General features: G+C 47.6%; 1 protein-coding gene across 1 annotated transcript; it reads right to left on the bottom strand.

The window, feature by feature from the left end:
- Nucleotides 1-11,066: 11,066 nt before the first annotated feature.
- On the bottom strand, nucleotides 11,067-12,280 carry LOC136497985 (uncharacterized). Its single transcript, XM_066493905.1, has one exon. The coding sequence runs from the start codon at nucleotides 12,236-12,238 to the stop codon at nucleotides 11,294-11,296; it is 945 nt and encodes a 314-aa protein (XP_066350002.1). The 5' UTR covers nucleotides 12,239-12,280; the 3' UTR covers nucleotides 11,067-11,293.
- Nucleotides 12,281-14,597: the final 2,317 nt, after the last annotated feature.

Raw genomic sequence — 14,597 nt, 5'->3', positions numbered from 1 at the left:
TGACAGAGATCTTGTGCAGGCCCAAAAAACCATTGAAGGCTTGTCCGGGAAGCTGGCGACGGCTACCGAGAATTGGAATGCCTTGTGGAAATCTTTTCGTTCGGTGGCCGATGTCCTTCGGACTCCAGCGGATGACGGGCAATCTTGGGCGCAGTTCATTCCCCGGATTCCGACTCGTTTCCAAGAGTTCGCGAAGAGGTGTGCCCAAGTATGTACCAAGAATGTGCTGGCCCAGGTCTGGGTCCTTGCTCCAGAAGCGCCTCTCTCCAAGATAGCAGAAGAAGCTGAAAGCCAAGAATATCTTGATGCCGTTGAAAGGATGGAGCCCGAGGTTGAAGATCTAGCCAGTAGGGTTGTAGATAGTCTAAATATTGATATTTCTCTTTCTAATGACAACGCCTGACTCGGCTGAGCGTCCTCTTGTAATATTACACTTCTTTGTAAATGAAGATTCTTTATCTTTGTCGATGTATTCTTTGCCTAGGTGCGGTTGAAGTTACTTGACTTGCTGAGTACCTTGTCTTGTTCTGCTCCGTAAGACAACTCTGTGCGTTATTCTGACGAGGCCCCTCGATTTGTCGAGTACTTTTATTTTCTTCTTTCCTTTGTGATCCGTCGAGTGCTTTGTCCGTGCTATGACTCGGCATCCGAGTACTTTCTTGAGTGGCGCTTGTGCTTTCCTGAAGAAAAAGTGCATCCGAGTGCTTTCTTGAGTGGCGCTTGTGCTTTCCTGAAGAAAAAGTGCATCCGAGTGCTTTCTTGAGTGGCGCTTGTGCTTTCCTGAAGAAAAAGTGCATCCGAGTGCTTTCTTGAGTGGCGCTTGTGCTTTCCTGAAGAAAAAGTGCATCCCTCTGGTTGTAGCCCCTGAGCCTCTTGCTTTTCGGAACGAAGTGCTGGAGGGTCTTTTGAAGTTGAAATTTCGGTCGACTCAGCCAATTTGCTTTTTGTTTCGGGTGTTAGCTTTTAGCTACCCTCATCGGCGGGCTCAAGCGTTTTTTCAGCTATTTTGCTCTCGGCCGGAATGCTCAGGCATGTTTTCAGCCATTTTGCTTTTTGTTTCGGGTGTTAGCTTTTAGCTACCCTCATCGGCGGGCTCAAGCGTTTTTTCAGCTATTTTGCTCTTGGCCGGGATGCTCAGGCATGTTTTCAGCCATTTTGCTTTTTGTTTCGGGTGTTAGCTTTTAGCTACCCTCATCGGCGGGCTCAAGCGTTTTTTCAGCTATTTTGCTCTCGGCCGGAATGCTCAGGCATGTTTTCAGCCATTTTGCTATTTGTTTCGGGTGTTAGCTTTTAGCTACCCTCATCGGCGGGCTCAAGCGTTTTTTCAGCTATGTTGCTCTCGGCCGGAATGCTCAGGCATGTTTTCAGCCATTTTGCTATTTGTTTCGGGTGTTAGCTTTTAGCTACCCTCATCGGCGGGCTCAAGCGTTTTTTCAGCTATTTTGCTCTCGGCCGGAATGCTCAGGCATGTTTTTAGCCATTTTGCTTTTTGTTTCATAAAAACAACTCGTTGGAAGTCCTGACAAGACATGCTGTGGATGAATATCATCTTTTATTGATCATGAGTATAAACTAATACATATGTTGTTGAAGAGTATTGTCTTTCGTTGATTGTGAAAGTAGGTCCCTTGTGGCTTGCATATCTGTTTCTTCTTGAGTTGTTTTTACGCATAGAATCTTCTTAGCTGGCTGATGTGCCATGTATTGCTGACTTCTTTTCCATCTTCGGTCATTAACTTGTCTGTGCCTGGTCTGGTGACTTTTGTGACGATGAACGGGCCTTCCCATGGACTGAGTAGCTTATGTCGTCCATCAGTCTTTTGTATCCTTCTTAGTACTAAGTCTCCGACTTGTAGTGATCGAGGTTGGGTGCTCTTGTTGTAATGCCGTCTTAAACCTTGTAGGTATCTGGCTGATTAGAGGGTAGCGTTTATTCTGATTTCTTCTGTGCTGTCGAGTTCTAATCTTCTTGTGTGTTCCGCTTCTCCTTCATCGTATTGCTCTATTTTTGGAGATGTCCAGATCAAGTCGGCAGGTAGTACGGCCTCTGACCCATAAACTAGGAAGAAAGGTGAGTAGCTTGTTGCTCTGGTTACTTGAGTTCGTAGTCCCCATACTACTTTCAGTAATTCTTCAATCCATTTGGACCCATAGTCCACTAGTTCTTCGTATAATCTTGGCTTTAATCCAGCTAGTATGAGTCCATTAGCCCTTTTTACTTGTTCGTTGGCCTCTGGATGTGCAACAGACGCATAGTCTATACTGAAACCACAGTCTTGTGCCCAGCTCTTGAATTCTGTAGCTGTGAAGGGGGAGCCTAGATCTGTGATGATTCGATTGGGCATGCCGAAGCGGTGCGTAATGTCTTGGATGAACTCGACTGCTTTGGTTGCGCTGTATTTCGCGAGTGGTTTGTATTCGATCCACTTGGTGAACTTGTCGATCGCTACAAAGATGTACTCGAAGCCGCCTTTTGCTTTTTTCAGGGGTCCTACTTGGTCTAGCCCCCAACAGGAAAAAGGCCAAGCGGGTGGGATGCAGATAAGATTGTGAGCTGGTACATGGGCTTGTCTTGCAAACATTTGGCAACTTTTGCATTTTCTGACAAGCTCTTCTGCGTCTTTCAAAGCGGTTGGCCAGTAGAATCTGGTGCGAAATGCTTTGCCAACTAGTGTCCTTGAAGCTACATGATTCCCACAGCAACCTGAGTGTATTTCATCTAGGATCTCTTTACCTTCTTCAAATGAGACACATTTTAGGAGTACTCCAGATGATGCTGCTCTTCTGTAAAGTTTATCTCCTACTAGAACACAGTTTTTGCTTCTGCGAGCAACTTGGGTGGATTGTACCTTATCTGCTGGTAATTTGTTTTCTTTGATGTAGTCAATGAAAACTTGGGTCCATCAAGTGTTGATTATCAAGATCTGAACGTCTTTAGCCTGAATTTCATGTGTTGTTTCACCAGGTTGTTTGATAGAGGGAACTGATAGCTCTTCTATGAATACGCCGGGTGGAACCTTTGCTCTGTCTGATCCGAGCTTGGTAAGGACATCTGCTGCAATGTTGGAATCGCGTAGGACGTGTAAAATTTCTAATCCTTGGAAGTGTTTTTCAAGTTTCCGTATTTCAGCACAATAAGCACCCATGTTTTCTTTGGTGCAGTCCCAATCTTTGTTGACTTGGTTGATGACCACTGCTGAATCGCCGTATACGAGTAGTCTTTTTATTCCGAGGGTAATTGCGACTCATAGCCCATGGATGAGGGCTTCATATTCTGCTTCGTTATTTGTAGCTTGCCATAATATCTGAAGGACGTACTTGAGTTGTTTTCCTTCTGGAGAAATGAGGAGAACGCCTGCACCGGCTTCGCCTAGTTTGAGTGATCCATCAAAGTACATCTTCTAGTGGTCTAGGATTGTATCTGATAAGGGCTGTTGAATCTCTGTCCATTCGTCCACGAAATCGGCGAGGGCTTGAGATTTGATTGCTTTCCATGGGGTGAAATTGATGTCAAGAGCTCCAATTTCAACTGCCCATTTGGATATGCGCCCTGTGGCGTCTTTATTGTGTAGGATGTCTCCGAGTGGAAAATCTGTCACTACGGTAATCTTATGGCTTTCGAAATAGTGGCGAAGTTTCCATGAGGTAATGAGTAGGGCGTAGAGTAGTTTTTGTACATGCGGGTACCGGGTTTTGGATTCTGACAGTACTTCGCTGATGTAGTATACTGGACGCTGCACTTTATACACGTGCCCTTGTTCTTCTCTTTCTATGACTATTGCTGTGCTGATTATGGTAGGAGTTGCCGTGATATATAGCATCATATCTTCATCTTTCTTCAGAGGTGTCAGGATAGGTGATGAAGTGAGGTATTCTTTAAGTTTTTTGAAAGCTTCGTCGGCCTCCGTTGTCCACTCGAACTTGTCTGTTTTCTTTAGTAGTTTAAAGAAGGGTAACCCTTTTTCGTCGAGTCTTGATATGAAACGGTTGAGGGCCGCCATGCATCCTGTTAGTTTCTGAACATCTTTGACACTTCTAGGTGGGCCCATTTCTGTTATAGCTCGAATTTGCTTGGTGCTGGCTTCGATTCCGCGCTAACTTACCAAAAATCCGAGTAGTTGTCCTGAGAGAACTCCAAATACATATTTATTTGGGTTCAATTTCCATCTCCATTTCTTCAAGTTTTCGAAGGTTTGCTTTAAATCTTCAATTAGAGTGTCTAGGTTCTTTGTTTTTACCACCACATCGTCCACGTATGCCTCCACATTTTCACCGATTTGATTCCCGAGGCAAGTCTGGATAGCTCTTTGGTACGTGGCACCAGCGTTCTTTAGTCCAAACGATATGGTCTTGTAGCAGTAGGCACCAAACGGGGTGATGAAAGATGTCTTGCTCTGGTCTTCTTCTTTTAGTGCAATCTGGTGATATCCTGAATAGCAATCGAGAAAAGATAATAACGCAGATCCTGCTGTCGAGTCAACTATCTGGTCAATGCGTGGTAGCCCGAACGGATCTTTTGGGCAATGTTTGTTGAGATCTGTGTAATCAACGCACATACGCCACTCGTCCGTGTTTTTCTTCTGTACAAGAACCGGGTTTGCTAGCCAATCTGGATGTAGGATCTCCCTGATGAATCCAGCTGCCATTAGTTTTGTTATTTCCTTTTTAATTGATGCCTTCTTGTCGGGTGAGAATCGTCGTAGCCGTTGTTTTACAGGTTTGGAGCTTTTGTTAACATCGATTCTGTGCTCAGCCAACTCCCTTGGGACTCCTGGCATGTTGGCTGGCTTCCAAGCGAAGATATCTTTGTTGTCCCGAAGAAAGTTGGTGAGCGCGAGTTCCTATTTTGCCGAGAGGTGAGCACTGATAGTTGCTGTCTTGGAGGTATCGCCTGTGCCTAAGTCGATTTGCTTGACGTCGGCTTCTTTTGGCGGTGCGATGATGCTGGGCTTTTTAGCTGGTATTTCTAATTCTTCTTGGCTTGTTTCTGCAGCGATTGCGGCTATTTCTTTTCTTCCATTGTCGGCTTGCGCTTTAGCTGTGATCTAGATCGCCTGAATGTCGCAGTCAAAAGCGCGCTTTAAATTGCTTCGAAGGGAAAGGATACCGTTGGGTCCTGGCATCTTATGTAGTAAGTACGGATAATGTGGTATTGCCATGAATTTGGCTAGTGCTGGACGTCCGAGGATTGCATGATATGATGAATCGAAATCGGTGACTTCAAATTTGATAAATTCTGTTCGGTAGTTTGAAGGAGTTCCAAAGGTAACAGGTAAAGTAATTTGTCCGAGTGGCATGGCTGCTTTGCCGAGTACTATTCCGTAAAAAGGTGTGCTTGTTGGCGTAATCATCCCGGCGAGTTGTAGCCCCATTTTCCTTAGAGTTTCTGAAAAGATGATGTTAAGCCCAGCTCCTCCATCGATTAGTACTTTGGTGACGGTCATACCAGCAATAGTCGGATCCAGAACCACTGGATAATGGCCTGTGTTTCCTACGCTAGTCCATTGGTCTTCTCTGGTAAATTGGATAGGATACTGTGACCAATTGAGGTATCTTGGTGTAGCCGGTTCTGCTGTCATAATGGTCTGTAGTGCTAGTTTTTCTTGATGTTTGCTTCTGCAATCCGGAGCCCCTGAGAAAATCACTGCTACCGTTCCCCTAGGTTTTTGGAATCCTTTGTCCTCGTGGTTGTCTTCTTCTCTCTTCTGATTGTCCTCTTTAGTGTTTTCCTTACTATCTTTTCTTGTGTATCGATCATTGAAAGTGTAGCAATTTCCGATAGTGTGCCTCCCACCAGGGTGCAATGGGCAACGTATGTTTTCAATGTCGTCATATCTTCTTGGTTTGGGAAATTTCTTTGATTTGTCGGCCATTGCCACAGTATTGTCTGGTCTACGTTTTCTTTCTTGATGTCTGCTATTTCGTTGATTTTGCCTATCCGGGTTGTCTTGGTTGTTTCTGTCCAGGAACCTCTCTCGTGTTTTTTCTTCTGCAGTAATCATCTTTTCTACTGTACGTCTGAATTCTTCATTGTTTCTCAGATTTTCTTTGCAGAAGTCTTGAAATTGCCATCTGGCCATGATTCCGTGAGAAAAAGCTTCAATTACTTCTCGTTCGGTTATGTCATGCACTTGGGCTCGTAGTTCGCTGAATCGCCGATAATAGTTTCTGAGACTTTCACCTCCCTTTTGCTTGAGTCCTTTTAATTCTGCATGAGTGATTGGGTGTGTAATGATTCCTGCGAAATTCTCACAAAAAGCTCTCTGCAAATCCTCCCAATTTCTAATAGATCCTGGATTTAGTTTATCGAACCATTGGAGGGGCATGGCCTCTAGTGCCATGGGGAAGAAGAGGGCTTTGATATCGTCGTCTCCTCCGGCTAGTTCAATCGATTGTGAATATATTCTGAGCCATTGTTTTGGTTCGGTCTTGCCATCGTACTTGGAGTGATTAGATGGTTTGAATTTGTGAGGTAATCGCACCAATGCGAGCCTGTTCGCGAAACAGGGGAACCTGTCGTGAGCCTTGGTTTCTTTGAATTCAGATTCGGCGCCTTTCTCTGGCCAACTATCGTTCTGATGGGAACAATTTTGCGAGGTTGTCTGGGTAGGAGCCCTGCTCCTAGTCTTCCTTAGTTGTTCAAATCGGTGACCTTGATTATGTTCCTTCCTACTTCCTCCGTCATGGCTTCCACCCGGCCCAAGTCTTTCGAAGGCGGATTTCCTTTGATTTTGATCTTCTTGCCGGTGGGTTGTTGATCTGGCGGGTAGTCTTGATCGAGCTTTCTCTTCATGTGTTCTCGGGATTGTCGATCGGAGCAAGTCCTGGAGCTGTTCATACTTCTCGCCAGGATGCGAAGTTGCTCCGAGTTCTTCTAATGCTTCTCGAATCTTATCGTAAGGCGTGTTCACCGTGCGTCTCCCTTCGACTTCTCGTTGTGATTTTCTTCTGTTGTACTCATCCAATTCTGACTCGTATCTGGTCCAAGCTTCCCTACGCTGCCTAGCACGGTGTTGGCGCCCTTGCTTCAACTTGTTTTTTCTTTCTCTAGCTTGTTTCTGACTATCTGTTTCTCCGTCGTAGCCCTGGGCAAAGGGTGATATGTTGGATTCTGATTCATCTGATGATCTAACATCGGGTGCTTCCGGGGGATTTAATGGTGACCGCGGTCGTCGGACCATGAATACTTCTCGCGCATGAGTCGTTCTGTTATTGGCGTTAGTTTTCATACTGTCGGAGTCGCTGATAACTTTAGTGGATGCCTCGGTGTCGCAGATCGAGTCTCCTTCTTGGTAAGGTAAAATAGCTGTTGTTGTCGTGCCGACTAGTTGGGTTTCGCTACCTTCAAGAACGGAATCCGACCAGTGGATGATACAGTCCCGCGATGTTATCGTTAGCACGAGGCCCTCCTGAGCTCCTATCAGTGGTATCCCGAATCTTGGATTGAAAAATCTTTCGACCTGTCCTTGATAGGGTCTTGCCATGTTGTCGAGCCCAAATGGAGAAGAACTCGGCTTCTTGAGAGAATTCTGGGGGTAATCCGAGTTGTTTTGGGTTGTGTTCCGGAATCTTGCCAAAAAAGAACTCGGTTTCTGGAAAACACTCTGATAAAACTTCGCTTTGGAGCTTGAATTCGAGTCGGATACGAGTGGTCGTGAAATCCGATTTGATTCGGATACTATGAGCTGCGCGAATCTTCTGGTGAGCTGATCCGTTGTAGTCGTTGGAATAGGAACTTCTTTTAGATGATCTAAATCTTCGAGGAGATGGCTTTGGAGCTTGCTGTTGTTGTCTGCCTCGCAGATCCATGAGCCGAAGATGAAAGTTGACCCCGTCGGGAAAATCATGTTGTCGAGGTCCATCGAGCTCTCGGAAGCAAAGTCGCCAAACTCCCCTACCTGGCGCGCCAGCTGTCGATGTTTCACCACCGATAGCCTGCCACGGGGGTACCCGGGGCAGTACGTTTGGGCTTCGGCGTGTGCTGAACTCGATGGTTAACGCAAGAGACAGTCGATTTATCCTGGTTCAGGTCCTCGATCGTAGATCGAGTAATAACCTTATGTCCAGTCGGCGTTAGCCTTTGCGTTAGATTGATTGTAATGTGTTGTGTTGTGTTATGTTCTTGTTCTCTCAGGAGCCCTGCCCTCCTTTATATAGTCAGGAGGCCAGAGTCCTAGTCGGTTTATAATGAGATTTCCTAGTAGGATTACCTAATAGTTCTACTACTATGATTATATGGGAAGAATCCTAGTTGGACTAGATCTTTTTTCTACCCTGCGGGGTATCCTATGGGTCCCGTATCGACAGGTGCTTAAAGCACCATATGAGAGTTTAACGGATTAAACCCAAAATAAGATATTTAAAGATACACTATCTTTAGAAAAGATGAGAAGATCTAGAAGAGCATGGTATGTAGAGGTATGTAGAGACCTAAGACTTGAAGAGAAGAGGGACTGTGTGCCTACTCTAGTGACTCGGGAGCAACAAGTTTCTCAATACCTGTTGATGTTGTATGACCAATACAACACCTGTTGTTAGCTCTTCGAAGAAGATGAATAATGAGGATCTTGTTATACAGAAGCCTATAGAATCAATTGTCTCTTGGCAATGAGGAGCAACAACAGCTCCATATGAAAGTGCCAGTAGCTGAGGCCTGGGAAGGTCTCAAAGAATTAGTAAACCAGTTTTCTAATGATTATGAAGTTTATGTTAGTAAAGAAATTCAAATGGAGGGTGATCCCACCTCATTTGAAGAAGCCATGAGAAGCGTTTACTCGTTTAAATGGCAAGAAGCTATGAAAGCTGAAATGAATTCGATGAATACAAACGATGTTTGGGACTTAGAAGTAATTCCTAATTGAGCCAAAATAGTAGGCTGTTAATGGGTCTATAAGATAAATTGTGACTCCAAAGGAAATGTAGAAAGATATAAAGCATGACTTGTAGCAATATGCTTTACGCAAAGAGAATACAAATATTACACTGAGAGTTTTCTCTCTAGCCTGATGCAAGGACTCTTTTAGAATCATAATGGTGTTCATGGCACATTATGATTTAGAAATACATCAGATGGATGTAAAGACGACGTTCCTAAACGGGAATTTATATGAAAACGTTTACATGGCATAACCCAAAAGTTTTTTGTCATGAAAGAAAAGAATATATGGGATGTCGCCTGTATAAATCCATTTATGGGTCAAAACTCAAAAGTAAGTCTCTACATAGTAGTATTTGAAGTTGATGAAACAATGATAAGAAAAGTTTGGGTTTTTAAAGAAAATGAGAAGGACAATAGCGTTCATATGAAGTTCAAGAAAGGAAAATTCATTTTCCATATTTTGTGAATAGATGGCATTCTACTCACTAGTAGTGATGTTAATCTATCATTAGAGAAGAAGTTTTGTCCCCCAATTTCAATGTGAATGATCTTGGTGAAGCGTCATTGATTCTAGGAATCGAAATTCATCGAGATAGAAGAAAAAATAGGGTATTAGGACTATCGCAAAGGCATACTTAGAAAAGATTCTAAAGAAGTAAAGTATGCATACGAGTAAACATACGCCTGCTCCTATAGTCAAGGGTGATAGATTTGGAAACTCTAAGTGTTCTAGGAACCAATATGAGATCGATCAAATGAACATGGTTCCATATGCTTCAGTTGTTGGAAACTTGATGAGTGTACAAGTACAAGTAAGAACTTACCCTGACGTAGTTTATGTATCGGGATATTTTGGCAGAAGTCCAGTTCAGATATAGATCACTGGAATTGAGTTGAGAATGTCTTGCAATTTTGCAAAGTATCATATGCCTCATGCTGAGTAAGAAAGAATAAGTACTCTCAAATAGTTGAGGGTACAAAAGTTAAGTCTTGGCAAGATGTGTAGTGAAATTCACAGTAGTTGCTAACACTCGCAGTTGGAGTATTATTGTGTAAAAGCTCCAAAGAAACAGTTGTGGTGTCATCAGTGATGCATACCATGGTATAGCTTGACATGAGGCTTAAGGAACAGGCAAAAGGAGGTTAAGGAAATTAGTACCCGGATTTAACAATGGTAGGCAACAGCAATAACCATTTAAAGTAAGTTAACTCATATGACAACAAGTCAAGTGTGCTGCCAAACACATTGACACTAAGGTATATGTTGTAAAGAAAAAATCTAGAATCATTTTGAAAGCATTGAGCACATAAATACCGAGCAAGTACTTGTGAATCCGCTTACCAAAGACTAACCACTCAGTACGTTTAGAGAACACACAGTCGACATGGGTTTATGGGAAAGCCTATGATTTCTGGATACTAAGGGCCTAATTGAGTATCTGTTTCAAAACAGAGAGGTGCGTTGTAGCTGTTTAATCTAATGGCAACAAACCGTGACGATGAGGCACGCTCTATGCACTGATCTGTGGTGGAATGGGAACAAGATAAAGTAAGTAAGTTAAGTTTAAGGAATAAGATGAGATCAAGGGAGAGAATATTAGTTTGATCTCCACTAAGGGGCCCTTGGATCAACGTCCTGATCGGGGGCGTCCAACCACTCTATGGTTGGTGGGCCCCGTTGCACAGCACCATAAAAGGGCAACCGGAGCTAAGGCACGAGGTACGAGGTTAACCTGAGCCGCCGCAGCCCTCCTACAGAGAAACCCTAACCCGATCTAAAGAGAGCGTGCTGCCAGCGACGGGAAGCCGCCACCAACTTCACCATCGCCTCTGCAAGGCCACCACAACGCCAGACTTCACCACCCACACTGCGTACCCGCTGCCTTGACGTCTACTCTGCCAAGCCCAAAGATATAGCCCTCTACTCCTTTTCTCTCTACAAGTCTTCTCAATTTTCCCATGACTTATACATTTGCAATAGTAAAATAAACCCACTTGATCTACTCACTGTTGATCTCACAGCCCATCACTTGGTGGCACCGAAAGGGAAAGATTAAAGAAGTGGACCGGACTGCTAGCGCAGAAGCCGACCAATTTCTTGCTTTCTTACGGAAAGCAGCCACGCCAAGGCGTCGCCAACCTCCGGACACGCAAACGACAACTCATCACGGCTAATCAAGCAGCCGACTAATCTTGATCAAGAACGGATTTTTACTGTGCTGTTTCACTTTCACAAATTACTAGCATATATAATTTACCTACCTAAGCATGGCGATTCGAATGACCCGCCTCCCTCCGCTCCGGCGATCTCTTCGGCGGCACACCAACATGAAAAACCAAAGACGCATGTGTCTTCTACTATATACGTATCGTACGGCGGCGGCGGCGGGGAGGCTGGGTCGGATCGTAGGTCGCCTATTGCCGGCCGAAGGAGTTGCGGTTCTTCTTGATGAAGTCGTCGAACCGGCGGTTCATCTCCTCCGCGCCGACCGACGGGTCCCGGGCCCTCGGCGGAGGCGGACGCTGCTGCGGCGGTTGCTGATGCTGCGTGGGAGGGGGAGCAGCGGGGCGCGTCTTCTGCATGATGGCGTTCCACGTGGCGTCCAGATCGTCGTCGCCGTCGGCGTCCACGGCCTGCGACGGCAGCGAGGGCTCCCGCTCCAGGAGGACGGCGCGCTCCTGCGCCGGCGCCAGGCTACGCCGCACGTCCGCGACGTAGGACGACGGGGAAGGCGAAGAAGAGGCATCCTCGTCGGACTCCGTGGTGACGCAGGACTCGCCACCACCGGAGTCCGGGGAGAACTCGGCCTCCAGGGGCTCGCCGTACCCTGCCGGGGAGCCGAAGTCCTCCTTGGCCTTGACGGCCGGTGCGGCGGCGGCCGCCACCTCCGCGGCGTGGCCGTGGACAGCGGCCGGCGGCGGAGTGTGCTGCGCGACCGGCCAGGGGTCCTTGTGCTGCTGGGCGGCCTGCTGGAAGTGCCTGTGGTCGGAGAGCTTCCAGATGACGAGGATGATGAGGTGCACGGTGACGAAGATGTAGGGCGGGACGAGCCAGAGGCGCGCGACGGCCCAGGCGCGCGGGAGCACGGCGCCGGCCACGGACACGAGGCGCGGGACGGCGAGGCACGCCAGGGACGCGGCCGCGGCCAGCGCCGCGGACGCCAGGGCCACCTTCGCCGCGAGCACCGTCGTGGCGGGCATGCCCCCGCCGCGGTGCCGCGAGGCGTGGCCGTATGACATGGTGGGTGCTGGCAGAGCGGCAGGGGAGGAGGAGGCGGAGGCGGCCGAACGAGCGCGAGCTGAGCTGGTGTCGGCGTCGCGTCGTGAGTAATGGGGAGGAGAGGAGGAGGCGATGGGCATGGACCGACAGCGGAGTGGAGCGGGTGCGCGGCTATTTATGGGGGAGGGGAGGGAGGCCAGCGGCGGGCGCGGCGCCAGCCGATCTCTCCTCTAAATTGGATTATTGGAACAAGATCATTTTCCCCGGATTTGTCACGCTCACGTACTACTTATATACATTTAAATACATTGAGCATAAGTGAATGAAGTAGTAAAAAAGTTTGGTGATGGAGTATATATGTATTTATTACAAGTTGACGTTGTCATTTTTATTAAACAAACTGACACTGATAATTCATGTTTCTATATGGATATAAAAAGAAAGATAAGGCTCCTTTGGAACAGAAAATTTTCACTGACAATAATTTTATAGAAATCAGTTGATTTTCAGATGAAAAAACATGTTTTAATAAATTGTCCTAGATTCCAGAGAGGGTCTAAATCTCAGGAGGCTTCCTACAAGAAAACAAGAAAAAGAAAGACAATTTACATTATCTTTTCTTGACTATGCATTTGCATTATCAAGAGTCATTAGGATTGCGACGTACTCCTACGTTTTCCACCTTTTGAGCTCCCAAAAATGCTACTTACTCCAGGGCAGTTAAAACTTGTAGTAGCAATTGACAGACCGTCGAGTGGGCACTCCACGAAATTGGACATTCACGCAGGGGCTGCTGCTCCCTGGTGTGACTGCGAAGGGAAGGGAGAGGGACGGGTCCAATCCAATCCACTGGACCGAACACACCGAACCTCGGTGTGGTGGCGAGTGGCCGTGCCGCGTGCGCGGTGCGCCATGCCCCGGCACCCTCATTCGCGGCTGGACCTGCGCTGCTCCGGGTAATCATTCCAGCTCCCGCTGCCCTTTGGCCAGTCCGTCTGGATTACGATACGATTACCCCCGCTTTATTTTGGTCCAGAAAAGACGTCGCCCTCCGTTTCCCGTGAAACAGTTTCGAGCGTCGGCAGGCACGGTTGGTTGCATTGATATTTTTTTTAAGAGTTTTGCCTTGAGAAATGTCCAGACCTGACGACGACGACGCAGGCGCAGGTGCTCCAGTTCCCCGATCCGGCTGCACTTGGCCATGGGAGCCGGGGCAGTGTTCCGCTGGTATGAAAGTACTGTTCATGCTGGTATGAAAATACTATTTAGGCTGATATTTTGTGAGAGAAAAGGCTAGGAAAAAAAAAATAAACCAGCCAGCCGAACTACGTGGGCAGTCGACACGGCTCGGGCTGTCCGTCCTCCTGGCAGTGGCAGGTCAACTCCTCGGGTAAACAATGCATTTCCCAGATCGATGAACGATGGCCAGCCACCTGCCCGATCCAGATCAGCCCCCAGTCGTGGTCAAAGCCCAACAGTGGTTCCAAAGGCGCAGAGCAGAGCAGAGCAGGTGAGAAAGCATCGTTTCTTTTACCCAACCATTGGTCCTCGTAGAGTCGGAGTAGCATTATTTTTAACTACTACTCGTAGCCGTACTTCTACTAACACTCACCAAACGGTTAAAAGGAAGGTTACTTTGGTTAGCAGGACCCAGCCTGGCCAGAAGGGGCAGCAAAAGAGTCTCTACCAGAACAAACAAGCGCAGTATAGTCATGCATAGGGTCGTGTCGCAAGGACGGGTAGAGTGGACCTGTCCCTTTTTCCTGGGGGAAAAGGGGAAAGTGCGAGCGCTGCGCGGCGCGGATTTGTTTGCCTTCCAGACCCTTCCTTCTTGCCGCTCTGCTCTGCATGCCGAGCCCAGCGCCCGCCGCCCACCAAGCAAGCGGTCGACGTCACCTGGCCTCCTCGCGGCCCCCATCACGCACAGGCAGCCTCGTACGTACGTGTCACCGATACGATATAGAGCGAGGTGCGAGCAGCGACGACGCTATCGCTTCGCGTATATTACGACGACGACGCGGCATGCCCCGTCGCCGTCTACACCGCGGGCCTGTGCCTGTCCACTACAACTTACGTATTATAAATGCGGTCCATGCATGGCGTCGCTTTTCTCCACATCCTCGGCTGATCTCGTTTTTTCTTCGCTTATTTATGCGATTTCTAGAGGAAACGTTCTTCTCAGGAGAGATGTAGGGTACCAAACAGTATCCGTACGTGCTGTGTACATCGCAGACGAGCTGCGATGGCTACGGTAGATCGCGTGGGGATACGCCGCCTGCACTACGCCGCCATACCGCCGAGGGCAACACTGCCGCCGACCGCGCGCGCCGAGCCATCACCGTCGCCGTCACGCACATCCCTGGCCCCTGCCCTGTCCGTCCTCTGAGACATCGATGGCCGGCCGTCGTTGTCGCCCAGCTGCAGCTAGCGCCGCGGCCGCACAGCACAGGTGAACGAACGAAGCCGCTGCCGGCGGGCGACGAGACCGACCTGCCGACG

Source organism: Miscanthus floridulus, chromosome 12 (assembly GCF_019320115.1).
Source record: "Miscanthus floridulus cultivar M001 chromosome 12, ASM1932011v1, whole genome shotgun sequence".
In the NCBI taxonomy this organism is placed as follows: domain Eukaryota; kingdom Viridiplantae; phylum Streptophyta; class Magnoliopsida; order Poales; family Poaceae; genus Miscanthus; species Miscanthus floridulus.
Note: the sequence above shows the minus strand (reverse complement) of the source record. Positions and strands in the feature narration are given on the sequence as shown.